The sequence below is a fragment of the Seriola lalandi genome, unplaced genomic scaffold, assembly GCF_002814215.2.
Source record: "Seriola lalandi dorsalis isolate HSWRI2012SDOR001 ecotype SW California unplaced genomic scaffold, Sedor1 jcf7180002054441, whole genome shotgun sequence".
In the NCBI taxonomy this organism is placed as follows: Eukaryota; Metazoa; Chordata; class Actinopteri; order Carangiformes; family Carangidae; genus Seriola; species Seriola lalandi.
Window position 1 is genome coordinate 563,993 of NW_019524994.1, and position 20,503 is coordinate 584,495.

Consider the following 20,503-nt stretch of genomic DNA (forward strand, 5'->3'; position numbering starts at 1 on the left):
CAGATTCTTTTGTCCTCGACAAGACTAATTTAGGCTGTTTTATGTTAGTCCCATTGCAATGATACATATCTGTTACGCATGTCTTGCCGTGTTAGTAGTATTTCATTGCTGTTGCTGACGATATTTGTAAAAAAGAAAAAAAAAAGCTAATTGACACTTGCTTTTATTGAGGTCATTTTCATACTATACAAATATAATTCTTTATATAGGCAATTAACATAAAAATCAGTTGTGATGTTTACAGTAGGATAGGGAGGGTTTAAATGACTTTTTTAACCGGAAAGGGGCGGAGACGGCTGTAACGTTAGCAACCACGCTGAGCGACAGGGAGGGTATCGTTCATGTGAAGGATTGCTCTTTGAAATATGTCTCTACAAACAGATTGAATCTGTCTCTTAGACACCAACTACAGTTTGATACACAGGAGAAACGTTTCTTTCATACTATTGCGCAGGTAAGAACCGTAGATAACATTTATATTTGATGCTAGCTAGCGGTGAAGCCACTGTGGGATCGACGGTGATCGTGTAATACCGGAGCATTAGCTTGCTAACATTAGCTAGCATGTCACTGATGAGATGGTTATCAATAGCGAACATTATGTAAATCTTATGTGGCTATAGCCAACTGCAATGAGCTTTGTACGCTATCACCAGTGTTACAGCTTGCTTGCAAAACAAAAGATTAATGAGATGACCAGTTATTGGGCAACAGGCTAATACTAGCAGCGAAAGATTGCTAGTCAGACTGTGACGCTGTCAGTGCCTCGCCTGGTTTTGACAGCTCACTGGACAAGGCCAGAGCCACACACATCTTTAACATACCCCGTCTTTATCAACCACAGACCAAGTTTGCTACGTAGTTGTAAACCTGAGGGAAGTTGTTTGGCAGTTATAAAGATTTTTCACTTTTTATACGCATCTAACATCAACTGCAAGGTAACGCTCCGTTTCAATATAATGGCTAATGAGCTGCTTGCTAAACTGTGCTACCAGGCTACTTAGATTATTTAGAGCTATTTCCTGTTTTGCTGCGTCAGTGTATTACTTTGAGATTCTAAGTTATCCAAGTATCATACGGAATCTGAATGTCAACATCGGTTTCATGTGCACTGCCTGGTTTGGGTCAACGCCCCACCCTGACTGTACCACCTCTTTGTTTAGATTTAGATCCCCTTCATTATTGTTACAGTATATATTATTAAATCGGTTGAGAAGACAGTGAAAGGGTGAGGGTGGTTTGTGATGATGAAACAGTAAGAACAGTTATTCTTTCTTTCACCAGCTTTGCGTAATCGCCGGAGGCTTGACAGTGAAACCACCGGTTAATTTGATTATCCTGGTGCTTACTACTTGCTGTAATAATATGTGTTTACTGAGGCACACAGAGTTTGTTGACCTTTTGAACGGAATGCCTCCAAAGTTCAGGGCAATTATAGGAGCCTGGTAAAACCAATAGAATTGTAGTTGACCTTGAGTCTTTATCAGTTTGTTTATGTATGTACTCACAGATAGCAGTGATTAGATGAGGAAGCAGGCATATTGACCAGTGCAAGACTGAACATGAACTTGAATTAGACTCGCCTTCTTCCTGTATTCATACTGATCTCCCAAATGACCTGTTGTCAAGATAGAGCATGGTAGAGCTATATCTAGGGTGGCATGTTATTTTCTTGATTAATTGTTTGGTTTACAAAACAGTAGAGAACAATGAAAATGTCCATCACAACATCCTAAAGCACAAGGTGATGTCATTAAACTTCTTGTTTAGTTCGATCAACAGTCCAAATCCCAAAGTGTTCAATATACCATAATGTAAGACCAAAAGGCGCAACAGATTTTTGCTTGAAAATGACTTAAATGATTAACCAATATCAAAATAGTTTTTTTTCGATCGATTAATCGACTAATCATCACAGCGCTACCTCTTGTCTGCAAAGGGGAAAATTTTTGGGCCCCTGGACATAAAAATATCAGGTGGTGTGTTGTCTGCTTTGTTTTTCTTATACCCTTGCTCTTGGCAGTTGTCAGCTGTTCTATATGTTTGTTGGCAAGCCAAAGCTGTGGTCTAGAGAAGGTTGGTGTGTACCGTAACACTCAGAGCAAGTGCTTTTTATTATGTTGGTGTGGTTTAAATGTGCTGAATCACATGCAGCACTGTAGAGAGCCGTGAGGTGGGATCTGCTGTCATCATGCCGCTGACACCTGAACGCCTCTTGAAAGTCAATGTGCATCCTCTAACAAGACCCACACTTAGGGTCCTTGCCATGGGCAGAGTGGTCACACATCCGATGTTCTAGTTTTTTGTGGGTGACAGACACACTGACTGAAGAGGCCTTGCAGCTAGAGAAAATTGCTCAAAATGACAAAAATAGTCATTATGATCCAATGAGTGTTATTACACATTTAAGATACTATAGATAAAGAGTTTATTCTTCTGACTCCTACAATAAATCTACTGGTTGATTAATGCTTTATACTATTATTTGTGTTGCACAGTAGAGTAAATGCGTGCTTTGTCTCTGTCAGATACACCTGCTCCCCTGAGAGGAAGTGTCTTAAACCACCAACACGAACCTGGGTTCTTAGACTTCTTAACTTGAGAGAAATGATTCCTGCTGACACTTAGATAGCTGTCTGTTTTATGACGCAACAGCCCATCAAATACAGGACACTTGATGGACACACCCCACCTAACCCATGTCCTCTGTCACTCTGCGAGCAAATCCCCTGCTCCTCCTTAGGGCTATCTGAGGCAGTGTGTGAGCCTTGTTTGTTTTGCTGAGGAGCTGGGACTGTGGCCTTGTCAAGAAGCCTGATTATATAAAGCTTCAGTGGTTTCCTGTAAACCCAATGTACAGAGCTTGTACATCTTGCTGCGTAGCTGCCCTTCCTCTTCTTTTAAAACACACTGGACAGTATCAGTCTCACAGAATGCAAAGTGATCTGATTCAAATTTCTTCTGAAATTGGTATGCAAATCTGGCCATTTTAGTGATTACACTTAATGTATTATGAGAATTTTAATCGCGTTCTCTAAATAATAATAATAAATAATAGTTACAGTCAGTTAACGTAGCTCAATGAATGTAGCATCCCTGTAGAAAATGGACATATCGCTCTTGGCCACCAATACACTATATTTTCTAAGGTAAAAAATTTAGAAGGGAGTATTTGTACTGATTTGCAAGACAGCGTACAGCATTATACCTATATCGTATACTGTACAGTATACCTGCATAGGAGACAGGCTTTTGTGGACCAAACAAGACAGTTCTACTCTACTTTTTTTTGAATATAAAATGGGTTACCAGCCACAGCTAATTAGTACATTAGTAACCTGATTTGGTGTTTTGAATACCACAAAATATCCGTTCCATCTCTACTGACTGAGCAACAGTAGTAGAAGATGAGCACAGTTTCTTTTCTGGCTGCCTGGACTTGCAGCATTTACCGCTCTCCTAGATTAAACATTGTTTGACCACCAGAAATTGGAATGGAGAATGACCACAAAATTTATGCTATGTTTTATTACTGGTTTGACTTTCACTTTCATTTCAGTGTGTTTATTGTCAGTACATAATTTATTTTCATAATTTCTTGTTTTACTGAATAACTACTGCATAACTTCAGTTGAAGGTGCACCTGCACACATGGCAGACAGTAATCCGAAAAATCCACAAGGTGTTTACACGCCGCAGTTTCACTGTCTCAATTGTGGAACCACAGCTTGCATATTTGGATTTGTCAAAACCAGGATAAGGGCTTGTGCAGGTTTCTGACACCAGGGTTTGATGTTTACATGCACAACACACAATTGGGGTACTAGCAGGTATGTAAAAGCACTCATTGTCCCCCACGCCAACAGAGGTGTCATCCATTTGAATGCTGCTGTCAGTGATAATAATTATGCACATGATCCACATTTGCCAGGTCATCTCAGCGTAGGCCTCCCTTTTATTTCTTGCTGTCAAATGGAAGAAAATCGCTGTCATATGAAGATAGACAGATAGTTTTGAGCTTTGTCAATAAGCAGATTTTAGTCACATGGGCTGAGTTTGCAGAAGATTTGTTCTAACTTGTTCTGCATCTAATGGTCTGTGTCGCTACATTTTTCTAAGAAGTCAACACTAAATCCTTTATGTCCTCACTATTCATACAATGCTGGTTCCACGAGTTGTTGACAGCCGTGGCGTGATGTGCTGCTTGGCGTGTCAATGGCTGATAATAAGAGGAATTTGTCAGTCATGCAGGCATGGGAAAATGTATGTGTGGTGGTGACTCATGTTACAGTAGGCTATTTGTCCTCTGTGCTGTTCCTCAGATATATCTCATATCAGTCAGTCAAGATCAGATGTGTGTTTGATAAACCTTTAAAAGCAGAAATCACCTGACACAAAATCTGATCATGTATTTAATGTTTTGTTTCCTCCCCTCTGTCTTTCCCTCTCAGACCTGTGGGTGAGAGATGCCGCTGGTGTCCAGCTGTGACTGCCCCCACCTTGACTGTGTGGGGGAAATCACCAAGGAGGAACTCATTCAGAAATCCCATGTGAGTGACCCTCCCTCTTGACACTGTCCACTACCCTACTCATAATTTACCACTCCTTTAATAATGTCCTAATAACTCATTTAAAGGTTGTAAATGTTGTTTTATTTGAAGTTTTGATATCCATAATAAGATATATTTGTAGTTTTAAGCACCAAAAACCATCTCAATGTGGTTTTACATCTCCTTTCTCAGACTTCTCTCTTGAGCTTTAGTAACAACAGGTTGGTGAGCCAATCAGAGGAGAGGCTCTGAACCACCGCTCTCAGCCATGTTCCAAGCCCACCAGGCTTGGGACATGGCTTAGAGCAGTGACTGCTTTGTTGTGACATCGCAAAGTTAGGGAAGTCCAAACAGCTTGTTTTCTTCAGTTTCTGAATACAGGATGTGTGCATTTCTCTTGGGACTGAGCGCTTTCACAGTGTTAATGTAGCACTTAGACCTGTTTTATAATCTAAAAAGAGATGGAAATCTCACTTCATACAATATGGGACCTTTAACGTTTCCTCACCGAGTCTGAACTCAACACATTATAGATTCTTTTTTTCAAAACATGTGACTCTTACCTGAGTGTCTTCATGTTTTTCTAGGGCCAGTGCCAAGACTGTAAAGTTGGAGGACCAAATTTGTGGGCGTGTTTGGAGGTAAGACGATGCTTGCCTGCAAAAAAAAGAAAAACAGAAAAAGTTGATTTGACAGTTTGAAATACTACCTCCTAACGCTTTATTTTTCACTAGAGACATGTGATCATTTGGTGTCTGCATTTTCCTCTAGAATGGCTGTGCGTATGTAGGATGTGGAGAATCTCACACTGACCACAGCACTGTCCACTCGCAGGTAAGAGATCTCAGACTTCACTGATTACATTTCAGCTGTTAAATGATAATTAATGCTTAAAAAAGAATGAGACATGGATGGGAATGAAAGGTGGAGAACACTTGACTGTGATGTTGAAATGAAAAAAAAAAAAAAGATATAACACAAAGAGGAGTGGAGGTGGCACAGATGGCAGTCCAGGACAGGAATACCACTTCCTAGTCCCAGGAGCCATGACTTGGAATAAAACTGCCTCCAGCACTGTTTTATTTTTAACATTTATTTCTCCATGATCAAACAAGCCTGCACGTGCATCTTTTTGCTTTTGAAGTACATGCATTGTTAAAAACCATCAACCCAACCCTGTCTGCCTACATCTCCACATTCAGTGCAGTTTCGGCAGTGGATCATCCATTATTAATTGCCATTCCTCTGGGAAGTGGGGGAGATTCACTGGTACTGTCAGTTCCATGGTTACAGTATCTGCCCCTCCTGGCTGCTCCGAGGCTTCACTCAGCCTCCAGTGTTCTCAGTGTTGACTAAGGCTTTTCCTCCGGCACGCAAGGGCCAAATAGGGTTAGAAGGAGAGAAAGAGGAATATAAAAGCAAACATTTAATTTGCTCTGCTTATTATTATTGTTCAGCTGCTCAGTCCATTGTTGAGAAACTGCAAACCTTTTCAGGAGTGGAGCTCTCCACCCAGATAAAACACAGATATCGGATACAGAGTGTGCTGGTAAAGTAATGTAATATTAGCAGACTGATTCGAAAACGATATCCGCAGTGAATATGATATCTGTTGCCTTATATCTGGGACATCAGTCTGTCCACCTAGCTGGTCGCCTTTTTTGTTTTTTCAGCAGCAGCCATCTTTAAATCTTGTAAGAGTGAAGGCCATGCTTAATTAGCGCTCTGGAGGCCCTGTGGGGAGGGAAACATTTTAATCTCTTGACTATGCAATCAGAAAACCTGCTGCTGGATGAGATCAGATTCAGTAATGTATAGGAATGAGGGTCTCTGCTAGTCACACTGCGAACATAAATATTATGAGTAAATAAGAATGAATTGTGTGGAGTTCCAGCTGGGTCAGCTAATTTCAGAAGTTGAAGCTCCACTCCTGTGTGTACTTTTGGTAACGAAATTGGACACGTAATTAGTGTTTGAAAACAGATTGCATTTCAAACATTATTATGCACCAAAAAGGACTTCTGAAGCAAATTCACTCAAAGGTAAACTTTGGAAATTCCTCAGAGAAAGGATTTTAAGGCTACCACAGCCCTACAAGTTGCTTTCAGGCTTCTTGTATTCCTCTTAAAATGCCAAATTTGTTGCATTTTACATGCATTTGTGCAAATACTGCAAATGTGACAGAATCTTCTTGAGAATGACAGTGGACGCTGGTGTTTCCTGTCCTTATTTGATTTTGGTCACTAATGCTGTTTGGTCACTGAATGCATGACTTATTTTGCAAACCAAATCAGTCCCTACCTGGTTTCATTATCAGGACATCACACACAGAAGCAGATATTGGGTTTAGGCATTACTCTGCAGCTACATAAACGTTATTACAGTGTAAATTCTGGCCAAAATACTTATGACCTTGATATGAGATGCTACCATGATCGATTATTTCCTTTTCTTTGGTATTTTGGAGTGTCCACCTGCAGCTGTTTTTACACTGGAAGTGCCCATGACCCCTTTTTTCAAAGCGCTTCTCTCAAGTGCTTATTGTTGCTAGGTTACAAAAATCATATTTTAGCACTTCCGCATTCCTTCAATGTTAGATTGTATATAACTGGGTTGTCAGTGACAGCCATGGTCGGTTTTTCCTTCGCCTTTGTTGACAGTGTTGATATAGTAAGCCACGCCCCCTTCTTCATTTTTGATTGGTCTGTGAGAGAGAAGTGACATTGACGAGCTCAGTGTTTCCAAAAGTTTAACTATTTGCAACTCAAAACACTGTGAGAGCAGCAGAAAAAAACCCCCAGCTGTTCAGTGTAGAAATTTGTGTAGAAACTAGACACTACCTGTAGACACAGGCCCTAATTCTGTCTGTGTGTGTCTGCATGAGCAGCATTAAGGATTTGTTTTGCATCATGATGTTGAGCATTTCATCAGACCGGATGAAATGCCATGAAGTCTCACTATAAAAGCTATAAACAGTTGCTTGTAATACAAAAAATGATGTGATTTGGAAAAACATCTTCTAAGCCCCATAAATCCAGGTTGTTATTAATGCCCTACCTGCTATCCTTCCCTTCATGAATGATTTAAATGGGGTGGTTTGATGGTCGTGCTCAGTGTGGCGTGTTACCTCTGCCACCCCTGCTCCGCTCTGCTCTGCCCCGCTGTGTGAAGGCTTATGCAGTGGTGATGAATAATGCAGAGTCTGCTGGTCAGCAGCTGCTCACGTTCAGTCTCCTGTCGACCTGCCAGTCTGCTGGCGTTTGTCAGAGCAGCAGTGGGTCAGCAGAACTCGGCCATATTTCCACAGCAGCAGGAGTCAGCCCTGCTGCAACCCCAAACTGCCTCTACCTCCACCTGTAACCTGAGATATCTAGCTTTGGGCTCATATCTGAATGTGGTTAAACTGTTTGTGATGTGGCCAAAATCTGCAAATGTACGGTTGTTTTTTTTTTTTTTTTAAATGAAGCTTAATTTTGTTTACCCATGAGTGCTCTCATACAAAGGGGAGTAAGTGCTAGTTTGGAATTTAAGTTTCTCAAGTATCAACTTTTTAAACAAACAAAAATCAATAGAAAATCAAGACAGCTTCCCCACCCACCCCATGATTTTATAGAGTTTTTATTATGAGTTGGTTTCTCTTTGCTTTAGTTTGGGATGTGTTTTCTTTTTGAAACATAAACACAAAAAATGACCTTGTTCTGGTATCATACTTGTAAGGATTTGCAGCTTTTCTTTGTTTGATGTGATATTGAACTGAATATCTTTGAGGTTTGGACTTTTGGTCAAATAAAACAAGCAATTTGAAAACTTAAAATAGTGAATTGAGGCATTTGTCACTATCATCTGACACTAATCTGTAGATTAATCAAAAAAAAGATTCGGTAATTGCAGCCATAATACCTTGTTTAGATGATTGTAGATAGCAAATTTCTAACTTAAAAAAAAGCAAAGCACATCACTTGGAGTAAAATCAAAATGACTGGTTTGATTGCAGATGGGGTTGATATTTGTTGCAGATTTCTCTTTTTTTTTTTTCAGTTTTAGTCCTCTGCAACTCTTTGCAGATCATTTAGATTTTGTAGAAGTTTTAGTTTTCTGTATATATTCTCTGCTACTAAATCAGTATTGTCAAAAACACTGACATTCTGTAACATGAGATGTTATTTGGGCTGAAAACTTGATGATGCTTGAGAGAAAACATTTGGACTGTCAACTGTGCCAGATATTTCCATAGATGTGTACACTACAGACTGAGAGTTGCCTAGCCACCAGCAGCCACGCCTATATTTGTTATATAAGAGCAATAGCAACATGTAGATTTGCTGACATTTGTTGATAACAAACAGCACATATGCTCAATCAGCTGCTCTTCAATAAATATTAGCACTGTCTTTTTAGTTTCACGCTACAGTCTGATATGTGTGTTCACAAAATGTGTTTCACAAAAACAACTCTGTGTGCAGGAGACGCGGCACAACCTGACAGTGAACCTGACCACACTTCGAGTGTGGTGCTATGCCTGCGGCAAGGAGGTTTTCCTGGAGCGTAAACTAGGTCCTCACTCGCCCCACACCAACAGCAAACCCCTCCCGTCTTCACAGAGCGCTGGTCAGGTAAAAGCAGGCTGCCGTGCCTTTGTCATCATGTTTTATTACACAAGATTATCCTCCCAGCTTACGGCTACAGTCGCAGAGCTGCTGAGTCATAAAGCAGGTTTGATGATACAGCAAAATGAGAAAAAAGTTATGGAGTTGAGCAGATGTGAAATACATCATGAATGTTTTCTATTCGCCAGTCTGTGCTGTTTGAATAGACATGTTTACATTGCGTCTTACCACATTATCACTTAGTTACATAACCATGCACGCTCTCGTGGCGTACTGATTGATAAATCCCCCCAGTCTCTCCTGAACTACAGTTTGAACTGCAAGTCAAATTGTATCGTTACTCATTTACTAGATAAGACTTTTTTTATGATGAGGTTGGTGTGTTCTGTGCTGTTGCTCCAGGAAAGCAGCAGGGCCCCTGGGAGCCCAACCTCTCTGAGAGTGCCCCCTAATGGAGGCTGTGAAGACCTGGACATGGAGACGGAGGAAGAGGATGAGCTGCGAGCCAGAGGTCAGCCATCACAGATGAAGTGTTCATCTTGTCACAACATGAATGTCACAAATAATTTGTTGATTTTTTAGGAAGTTATAAAAGTCAACTAAAATATTGAAATATTAATAAAATGTCAAATTAAAAATGAACATCTACCATTAGAGACACGGTTAATTGCAGCCCAATCACAGAAACGCAGCGTCAAGCTGAATGCCAGTTGTTCCCAAAAATATTAACTACACAGTGAACAAATTTAATTGGATATTAAACTAAATATTGTAAATAAAGCAGTCATACACTTATGCTAAATTGTCAAGTGTACAATTACAGTACTGCTGTAGTAGACATATTTTTCTTTCTCATATTGTCGTTTTAATAATGAAAATTGTATACTTTTGAAGTCAGAGAGGTGACAAAAAAAAAAAAACTTTTATCACCTTAATCCAGGTATGACAGAATTTAGAAAATGAACACCTCAGACACAGGAGCTCAGTAATAACAGCAGTTGGTTTTAGTTCAAAGAGAAGGTTGTGATTGAAATTAAGAAGAGCAGTAAATGGCTGCATCAACACAACGGTTTTAAAGATCCCGACACACCGAGCAGACTTCAAAGTACAAACACCAGCCTCACTCTGCCTCAAGTCTTTTGTTAAAAGTTGTCCTTGAACACGCCACAAAGACTCGGTCAACATGTGGAGACATCACTGGAGAGACGTACAGCTATTACTGAAGTAATTTTGTCGCATAGAGATGCTGGTAATAGCTGACTAGAACCAATGCTGCTAGACACACCACAAAAATATGGGCACTAGAAAGCCAAACATGGCCCCTGAATACAAACTACAGGCTGCTTCAGTGCAGCTCACACTTCAGCGCTGAGTGCTTCATCCCCAATGGAGCCACCAATGCAAATAATGTTTTCAATCAGTGAAACACAGTGAAACACACACAGGAGGCTCCACCAAATGGCATATGTTATGTTAAACCTCCTGCGGTGTAGCTCACGCTTTGGCACCAGTCACCGCTTTAGTTATTTTTGTCACAAATACAGATCATATGATCAGGAAGACGGCGTAATTAGGCTTTGTGAGTGTAACGTCTGCAGAGTAAGCCGGGCGTATGAGATCAGAGATTTTTAAGCTGCGAGGTGCGTCTCCTCAAGTGAGTTTGGGACAGACAGGAGGCTAAGATGCTGTGTGACGTGAGAGGGACAGGTGCGTGACACGTTCCAGTGAGAATGTAGTCATTGTAGACTGACTGATTTAGCTTTCTAATCAACGTCAGCGGCTTTGAGACACACCTCATAGAGGCAATAAAGGTATTTCAGTCTGATTGCTGCATTTTGCAGAGTCGTAACTCAACACATAGACATGATACACATATATTTGGATTCAGTGTGACATTCACTTTCCGACCATACATTATCCCTGATGTCTGTCACAAATTATTGTCATAAATCCACAGAAATTTTCATCACAAGAGATGCTCCTTATAACTCCAGAACTTGCTTCAGAATCATCAAGTTTTCTATAGTATCAGAATAAAGCAGTGATAGCTGTCTGTGCATCCATTGCAAACAGGACCTGCTAATTCAGTATACCTTTAATCGTGGAAAATGTGCCAAAACGTGAACAAATAAAGTCAAAAAGGGCTCAAGTTTTGGCAACATTTTGCTTTTGATAAATATAATAGTAGGAATGAGAAAATCCATTAATATTTACTGTTTCGTGCTTTGGTTGGGTGGGGCAGCTGTCTTGTTTTTGTGTAAGGGGGGGGGGGGGGGGGGGGTCCTACAGTGTCAGACTTTGACAAGCCCTGTAGAAGATGATGAATAAGTTATCTTTGCTTTATGCAGGAAAATAACAGTTGAGTTCCCCGGCCATAGTGGCTGATTTTAAAATACACCAGGTAGCCACTTTTTCTGCTCCCTCTATCAAATATTCATGTAGAAAAGGAATGGGTCCTCCTAACAATGCAGAGGCTTTCTGGCTGCCATCAAAATTTACAAGTGTTGAGATATGTGGCTTGGCTTAATTTCCCTGTTATGTTCTGTCTCCCTCAGGCCTGACGGGGCTGAAGAACATAGGCAACACCTGCTACATGAACGCTGCCCTCCAGGCCCTGTCCAACTGGTGAGACCTTGCCCTCTGTCTGCCTGCCTTCTGCAACACACACACACACACACACACACACACACACACACACACACACACACACACACACACACACACACACCCCACACATGTCAACCCCACATCACCTCTCTCTGACACTGCATTTGAGCTCTGTGGTTTTTTTTCTTCGTGTTACTTTACACGCACCAATTTGCTTCTTCTTCTGCATTCCCGGCCTGCCTGCTTCTTATTGACTGTGAGAAACGACCATTGCTATGCTCATTTGGGAGAGCGACGGCTGAGTGAAAATTGCTGCAGTGCACCATTTGAGATGGCAGAAATGGCCTTTTGTAGATCCCAGTAGGGTCTTCTGTTACAAATGAACACCAACTCTTTCCCCATCTGCTCTGCCCTTTCTCCTCTTTTCTTTTCTCTTTACCACCATGTCTTTTTATGTGTCTCTTTTTACTGTTTTCTCTCCCAGTCTGCCTCATTTTTATATTGTGTACTGAATTGCCAATCCTTCTGATTCATTCTTTATGATTGGATTGTTGGTTTGGTCACTTGAATTAGGATTCTGCAGCAGAGCTCAAGGCTGTGCTATTACTTACTTTTAAGCTTGTACTTTTTCTACCCAGGGGCTGGTAAATTTTTAAATTAAACTGATGATGCCTAGTCTGGATTCAAGTCAAAATGGGAAAAAAAGATGTGGGTCAGAATTTGCAATCTAAATCACATTCCAGAAATAGGAGGAACTGAGTCATGCAGCTGCAGAAGGAGGGAGCGTTTCTGAAACTTTCCTTTTGATGTCTGTTTGTGTGAACGCTGGTTATTTCAGCTACTGTCGGGTCATTATTCAGTTTGAAGGACTTTTCTCTTGCCAAGGGAAGGGAAACACACTCCATGCCTTGTTCATTCTGTAGTTCGTCTCTTTCTTGCAAAATTCCTGTCCACTCTGTAGCCATCAAATAAAATCTCCTCAGCTGTTTTTCTTTTCAGCTGTTTCCAATGTCCTTCAGCTCTCAGCTGTGGGTGGAGTTTCCCTGCATGACCTAGTACCTCTGGGAATTTGTGATATCACTCTACAAGTGAAATATGAACTTAATGAAATAAAATGAATCACAAAATACATTTAGAAGACAGCACTATGTAGAAATGCTGCACTCTCCAGATCTCCATTCCTTTTCAATGTTTTTCCGCCTGCTGAGAACTCTCTGGATGTGATAGCAAAAAAAACACTCAAACTAAAATGATTAAGAGATTTTAAGGTATCGTATTTTAAGGTAACAGACATTTGCATGTAGAACAGATTCTTATAATCTAAAACAATCCTCACCATATTACATCTAGTTCTGTTAGATTTATTGCAGGTTTTTGAGAATTAGCTTCCTCGATGCAGCATCTGGTTGCTGTAATCAATTAACAACTCTTCAGTTAAATGCATATATTCAGAAAAGGCTTGTTTAGTCCCCACATGTGATATATTTCTCCCTCTATCCACTGCAGCCCGCCTTTGACACAGTTCTTTCTTGAATGTGGTGGCATGGTGAGGACGGACAAGAAGCCCGCTCTCTGCAAAAGCTACCAGAAACTAGTTTCGGACCTGTGGCACAAGAACAGGTTGGTGTCTTTTGTCTTTTCACTTTTTTTTTTTGTTGTTGACTCGAAAGAGCATTAACATTTTCCCACAAGTCACAGCGTTCTTCAGGATTCAGTGGCTAGCCAAATGTAGTGTTGAAAGTGTGATCCATGTCGTATTAGATATTCACGTTTCTATAGAGACTTGTATTAATTTTGCACTCCACATCATGTTAGACTTTATTACAATATTGTGTATGACAATACTTTGTTAAACAGGCTGTGTTCTCTCATGTTGCAGACCCTCCTACGTTGTCCCAACCAACTTGTTCCAGGGGATCAAAGCCATAAACCCCATGTTCAGAGGATATTCACAGCAGGTGAGTCACCCCCAGATGGTGAAACACGGATGCATATTCATTATATAAATACAAGATGAACACATTTGAGATGGTTGGAAACATTAACTGCTGTTTGCAACTTTGTTTCAATCATATATTGAAAAGTAATCATTTGTTATGATGCAAGCAGGTGGAATTATTTACTCCTGCCTCTGCTTTTTGCAATTGACTAAAACATGTAATGAGTTTTGAGTTGATTTTACTTGACAGTTTGTGGGATGTTCTCATATCTGTAATGATGTTTGTGTTTCTCAGTGTGTTCAGAGATGTGTGGGTAATGCATTGGCTTTTGTTTGCTGTGATTACGCTGTAATATAGTAGGTCTAGCGTGAAACACAAAAACCTGTCGGTCACTAAACTTTTTTTTATTTTTTTTCTTTTATGGAGAATTTCTTTCGGAGTGTGACTTTGTGCTGAGATGAGGTTATTATGGGTCTGATGCCCGGACTATAAAGTTGTCCCAGATATTATACAGTCTCTCCTTTTTCTCCTCTTCCACTCCATAACCCTCAATGCTCATTCCTATACAGAAATTACGTTAGCTTCAGCTCAAATCACTCAGCCAGATAAAGTGAATTGCACTGCAATTATTAAGTCAGAGCTACAGACTTTCATTCACACACACACAAATACTCCCATTAAACCTAAAGGTAAGTTGCTCGATTTGATTCCAGGAGGTGCTTGAAGGAAAAAATGAATGCATTATACATGTAGAAGATTTTGAAGGATGGTTTACTGAAGCACATCTTGTCTTTGTCCAGTGTCTGTAAATAAGGGATTTATATGCCTGAATGGTGAAACGATAAAAGGGCCTGTTTCCTCTCAGCTTGCCAGTGTTTATTCAGAGGAGTTAACTGAGGAATATTCATTTGTCACGCCACGCTGGGCTGCGCAGCCTTGAAATTAGCATTGCTATGAATGAAGTTAACATCCCAGGTCCTGGGAGAGGAGAGTTCATCTGGCTTGAGAGGGAGATTGGATGTCTGAGGTTCATTAAGTTTGATTACACATTCATGAGCATTTGGTCTCAGGTTTTGTGATGCAGAATTGGGATAAACAAGGTGAAGTGGTTGTTGTTTGTAATTTGGGGAAAAAAAATGAGCTCTGAGAAAGCTCTGCTGCGTCTGTCAGACTTGATTATATTTAGGAAGAATTAGTGATGTATTATATTTTAATCTTTTATTGAGGGAGAGGAAATTAGCTTTTTTTTTTTTCATGGACTACTGTGACCAAAATAACTGCAAGAAAGTCTAAATATTTAACTGGTTGGAACTAATGTGCTGCCTCAACTAACATTTAGATGAAAGTAAATCTTTTTTTGTGATCTCCAGGACTCCCAGGAGTTTCTGCGCTGCTTGATGGATCAGCTTCACGAGGAGTTGAAGGAGCCGATGCCCGAACCTTACGACCAATCCAACGGCATCACGGTAGACGAAGGCCCCGAGGAGGACAACCGCAGCCAGTCAGACAATGACTTCCAGTCGTGCGAGTCCTGCGGCAGCAGCGAGCGGGCCGATAACGAGGTGCAGGGCGGGAACGTGCGCATGGACGACACCAACGAGGCCGAGATGCTGATTCCCGAGCAGGATGACATACAGGCCAACAGGGAGTGGCAGAAGGAGAAGAACATGATTAATGATCTTTATCGCGCCGGGGTTCATGGTGTTATGGGTGGAAACTCTGGAGGGGACATGGACAAAGATGTCGACACCACCACTGAGACCACACCCATTATCAGCAGCCAGGGAGCCATCAAGGTTCAGGGAAGAACATCAGGTAATTATAATGACTAGGCATGCTGGCTTACATTTTGAATTTTTCTGTTATTCACTTGATTGTCCACCTGACTTTATATTCAGCGTCAAAATTAAGGTATTGAAATTCTAATATTTGACCTGCTGCCCTCCAGATTCATTCCCAGACATCCAAATGTCTAACATGACAAGACCACAAAGTCCGGTCCCGATGGAGGGACACATTCCCAAAATGTCCAGCAGCCCGCCCAAGGCTGCCTCCGGCTGGCCCAGCTTAAACCCTGCACACAAGAAGGGTAAGATAATCAGAGGCCGTCATATCCAAATTGAATGCTTAAAAAGTCAGGGTTTTTCTAGGCTAGTTATAACAGTTATCTATCTTTTGCAGACATCCTGTAAAGCACATTCTCTTTTCTCTCTGCCTTCCCACAGCAGTGACCACATTCTCTCCACCAAAGAACAAGCGTCAGAAGAAATACCGCAGTGTCATCTCAGATGTGTTCGATGGGACGATTGTCAGCTCAGTTCAGTGCCTCACCTGCGATCGGGTTAGTTCTCTTAAAAAAGATAACAGGAACAGTAGTGGAGGAGACGTTCAGCCCTATGTCATTTCAAGGTCCTAAAAAAAGTAATATTATGGGCTGTCTGTTCTGTTGATCAGTCCTGATGTTAATGTGCACTGCTGGTGTATTTATTGACCCTCTTTTGTGTCACACTTGTGATATCTGTGCTCCAATGACAACAATCTTCCACTACGAAGGGACTAATCCTTAAACCATAAAAAAAACCTTTTTTGAAATGTGGCTATTTACCTGTGGTTGTCCTAAGATGAATCTTTCCTGCCTGTGTGTTCTGTGTCTGGCAGGTGTCTGTAACCCTGGAGAACTTCCAGGATATCTCTTTGCCCATCCCCGGGAAGGAAGACCTGGCCAAGCTCCACTCCTCCACCCACCAGACCTCCATGGTAAAAGCAGGCTCCTGTGGGGAAGCTTATGCACCACAGGGCTGGATTGCTTTTGTCATGGAATACATTAAGAGGTGTGTGTGTGTGTGTGTTTGTAATATCAGCACTATATTTATTCACATTTTCACACCAGGCATTAGTAACGCTTTACGTTTTTTGTGTCTGTTTCTATATTGAGTTGGTTCTGGGGTCCGGTGGTTACGCTACAAGACTGTCTTGCAGCCTTCTTTGCCAGAGATGAACTGAAGGGTAAGCGAGTGGGTGTAAATCTGTTCTACTAACACAAACACTCAGGTTGATGCCTCAATAACTGTGTTTGTTGTTTTCTAGGAGACAACATGTACAGCTGTGAAAAATGCAAGAAGTAAGTCATAGATTTTTGGTGCCCTCGCTGAACATTGAGCTGGATTTCTGAAAAGATTTTACTCTAATGACTGCCCATCTTTGTGTTTTTTCCTCTTAGATTACGAAACGGAGTCAAGTTTTGTAAAATGCAAAGTTTGCCAGAGGTATAGAGACAATTCTAGTACTTCATATCATGAATAAACCAAAATCTCCTCCTCCTCTGTGTTTCCTCACGCCGGGTTTCTAAAATAAAACACCTTTGTGTGTTTCCGTTGCTCCAGATCCTGTGCATCCACTTGAAGCGCTTCAGACACGAACTGATGTTCTCCACCAAGATAAGCACCCACGTCTCCTTCCCGCTCGAGGGCCTGGACCTGCAGCCTTTTCTGGCCAAAGACAGCTCCGCCCAGACCACCAACTATGACCTGCTGTCAGTCATCTGTCACCACGGCACTGCCAGCAGTAAGTGGGCACTCCCCCCTCCCCTTTCTGGATCAGACTGGTGCATCTGCCATCAGTTGGCACATAATTGGGTCCTGCATTCATTAGCCTGTAGGAAAAATTTCACATGTACTTGTTAGGTTTATGAATGCTGCTCTAATACCCCCCCCCCCTTCCCCTGTCTTGATTCCAGGTGGCCACTACATAGCCTACTGCAGGAATGATGCAAACAATCTGTGGTATGAATTTGATGACCAAAGTGTGACCGAGGTGTCTGAGTCCTGCGTCCAGAATGCTGAAGCTTATGTGCTCTTCTATAAGTAAGACATAACACTAGACTTGAATAGTTACACTTACGTAGTAGAACAAAGTCACCCTGGTAACATTTTCTTTCACTCTGCTGCTTTGATATTCATTACTCACATCTTACTGTTGATGGGTCTGTTCCTGTCACAGAAAGAGCAACGAGGATGCAGTGAAAGAACGTAGGAGGGTGTCAGGTTTATTCAGCATGATGGAGCCCAGCCTTCTGCAGTTCTACATCTCCCGCCAGTGGCTTAACAAGTTCAAGACCTTTGCTGAGCCGGGGCCCATTTCCAATGATGACTTCCTGTGCTCCCATGGAGGTACGTACGATCACAATCATTTTCTTACCGAACCCACCCAGAGGTCAAAGCGTCTCTCAACGGGAATTCTTTTTCTTTGCCCTGTGTCCAAACAGTTAGTGGAAAAGCTGTGCTCTGCCCTCCCTCCACACAGCTTTTGCTTTCATCTTGGCCAGGGATTTTTGACTTTGACAAAGACTGCGGAGTATTCCCCTCACAACATAGCAGACTTCAAAAGGGGGTTTTACATCTCTTTGTACAGATGATCCGTCTTTCTCCTTTTAGTAGCGAAGAGGGAAGGATTCTTAAAGGGTTTGTGCCAATCAAGCTCTTTTCTTTTCAGTCCTCTATTCATGCTGGAAATTGTGGAATTGAAAAGTGAGCAGGAAAAAAATGTAAATTTATGATAAAGCTGTTAGGCTGCAGTGGCTGTAAAGAATGAATTCATGGTGTAAATAAGCACCTACAGGTTATTTCCTCCTTCTTTGCAGCTATAACAACAGCCTAGTCATGTACATAAGTGGAGATAATATCAGCTCAGTGAAACCATGATTGTCAGTTGTTTCATTTTCCATTCAAATCCAAAATTCTCACAGCTTATTTTCACTTCTCTATTCATAGCCAAGGGTGTCATCAGAAATGGATAATTAAGTACAGTATGCAAAGCCTTTTATTAGAGGCTTCTGATTCTCCGGGAGAGATTTTTCAAATAAAGAGCCATAACATGGTTGTTGGCCATAGGATATTCAAAAGGAAGGCAATACTTGTTGTTTATTTTTATATGTGCAAATTTTAAGCATATTAGATAATACATGTGAAATTATTTTAATATCAAGAATTTAAGGCCCCACTGCAATGAATCACAAACACAAATGGTTAAAAAAGCTTTATTTCGCTCTTTAGCATCACTTTTTAATCATACAGTTCATTATCTTATCTTATCACCCTCCTGTGTGTTGAAGCAAAATGTCACTACTTTTCTGCATGCGGGCATTCTGCTGCTTTGCGGTCTCATAACATCAGCCTTTATTTCTTTCTTATGATTTCAGCATTGCTGATATTTTGTGATATAAAATACGAGAAAAAGCTAATTATTATTTCAGCTGGAATTCTGTGAATGTTATGTCTGGGCACATCAAATCATTCTCACTTGATAATTCCAGTTGAAGATGACAATTTGAACTGTGCCAACAAAATTGAAATACATTGCTATATTTCGACTAAAACTGAAGGATCCTCTCTATCAACTCAGGTTTTTAATTTGTTAGATTTGGCAATGATGTATAAATCGTTTCAGGAATACAATGTTGGAGCAGGATTAGAGTAATCTAGCTTCAAGGATGAGGAAAGGACAAGACTTTAAATCCTCATTGAAAAAAAGAATAAAGCTATCTGTCCTCTAACACAATGGCTCCCAACCTTTTTTGTCTTGTGACCCCTTTAAAATGAGACAAAGTCTACTTGTGACCCCTTTGTCACAGGTTATGGCTTTTGTGTGGAAACAAAAGTGATTGTTCCTCCTCAGATTGTTTCACTTAAAGAGTTTTAGAGGCCTGAAAGGGGATATATAATGTCCAAAACATTTCACAAGAAAAAGCAAAAAATGGGAGAAAAATTAACAGTTATGTGGAGCAGAATTTTCTTTTCTGTTCGATCCCTTTAATAATCTTGTGACCCCTCAGATTCTTCGTGGGTTGGAAACCACTGCTCTAGTGATCTGAGGTTGGAGGAAGGGTAACAATATTTCCAACAATGATCTGTATTCTATATGACGTCTCGACACACAATCATTACCTTTAAAATGTTACACTGTTAATATCTGATGGTTGTTTCAATGTGTTTCATCAGGTGTGCCGCCCAACAAAGCAACATTCATCGATGACCTGGTGATAATGCTGCCACAGAACGTGTGGGATCACCTTTACAGCAGGTACATACAGTAGACATGCCAGCTGAGAGAATGATATTTTCACATCTCCCATTTACCCGTTGTTCTCATAAGTGTGTTATTGTTCCCTTTGTACAGTTAATTTTATCTGTTTGAGTTAACATGGACTGCTCCCCTGCAGGTACGGAGGGGGACCAGCTGTCAACCACCTGTACGTTTGCCACACGTGCCAGATTGAGATAGAAAAACTGGAGAAACGGCGCAAGTCAGAGCTGGACATGTTTGTCCGGGTAAGCCTTTTAAATCATGCGTTCGCCAGCAAATCCGTGAGCAGAAAGTAAGTAAAGACAAGCTTTTAGCCAGATTCAGTGTAAAAAATTGGTGTGAGTGATAATGCATTGTGTGTCAGTGATTCTGTGTGCAGCCAGTACTCATGGACGTGTATGGGCTTTATTTTCCAATCTGTTTAACCAGTTGATAGGCTGCATGTGTTGGTGCTCCTCACCCAGCAGGAGATGAGAGGTGTGAGCCTGATGAAAGCCTTATCCATTAATGCACTGGGACAGATGCACCTGTTATTAGCTCCAGTAAGCTAACAAGAAGAGGGGGGATTGTGTCATTTCCAAGAAAGATGAAAATTGGTGCAGTATGGTGTTAAGACTGTCTTCTAATTGGAATAACTACCAGAGAGAATTGATTAGGTTTTCCCATCTCCTCTCCTCTCAATGCTTTCATCCTCACTTAATTTTTTTTTTTCCCCGCC

The 20,503-nt window shown here is 41.0% G+C and overlaps 1 protein-coding gene across 3 annotated transcripts in view; it reads left to right on the top strand.

Annotated features, from left to right (window-relative positions):
• Positions 1-305: 305 nt before the first annotated feature.
• usp33 (ubiquitin specific peptidase 33) overlaps positions 306-20,503 on the top strand; it is a 22,669-nt gene continuing 2,471 nt past the window's right edge. The window contains exons 1-21 of one of the 3 annotated variants that reach the window (XM_023410908.2): positions 306-454; positions 4,452-4,550; positions 5,138-5,191; positions 5,322-5,384; positions 9,014-9,163; positions 9,560-9,668; positions 11,713-11,782; positions 13,271-13,384; positions 13,644-13,722; positions 15,075-15,519; positions 15,653-15,793; positions 15,930-16,045; positions 16,363-16,535; positions 16,640-16,710; positions 16,792-16,825; positions 16,925-16,970; positions 17,088-17,268; positions 17,441-17,567; positions 17,704-17,873; positions 19,701-19,782; positions 19,922-20,030. In XM_023410908.2, the coding sequence (XP_023266676.1) occupies positions 4,467-4,550; positions 5,138-5,191; positions 5,322-5,384; positions 9,014-9,163; positions 9,560-9,668; positions 11,713-11,782; positions 13,271-13,384; positions 13,644-13,722; positions 15,075-15,519; positions 15,653-15,793; positions 15,930-16,045; positions 16,363-16,535; positions 16,640-16,710; positions 16,792-16,825; positions 16,925-16,970; positions 17,088-17,268; positions 17,441-17,567; positions 17,704-17,873; positions 19,701-19,782; positions 19,922-20,030 (2,418 nt within the window). In that variant the 5' untranslated portion in view covers positions 306-454; positions 4,452-4,466. Of the gene's footprint in view, positions 455-4,451; positions 4,551-5,137; positions 5,192-5,321; positions 5,385-9,013; positions 9,164-9,559; positions 9,669-11,712; positions 11,783-13,270; positions 13,385-13,643; positions 13,723-15,074; positions 15,520-15,652; positions 15,794-15,929; positions 16,046-16,362; positions 16,536-16,639; positions 16,711-16,791; positions 16,826-16,924; positions 16,971-17,087; positions 17,269-17,440; positions 17,568-17,703; positions 17,874-19,534; positions 19,669-19,700; positions 19,783-19,921; positions 20,031-20,503 lie in introns of those variants that run through there. The other 2 variants (XM_023410909.2, XM_023410910.2) reach the window with 2 other exon arrangements.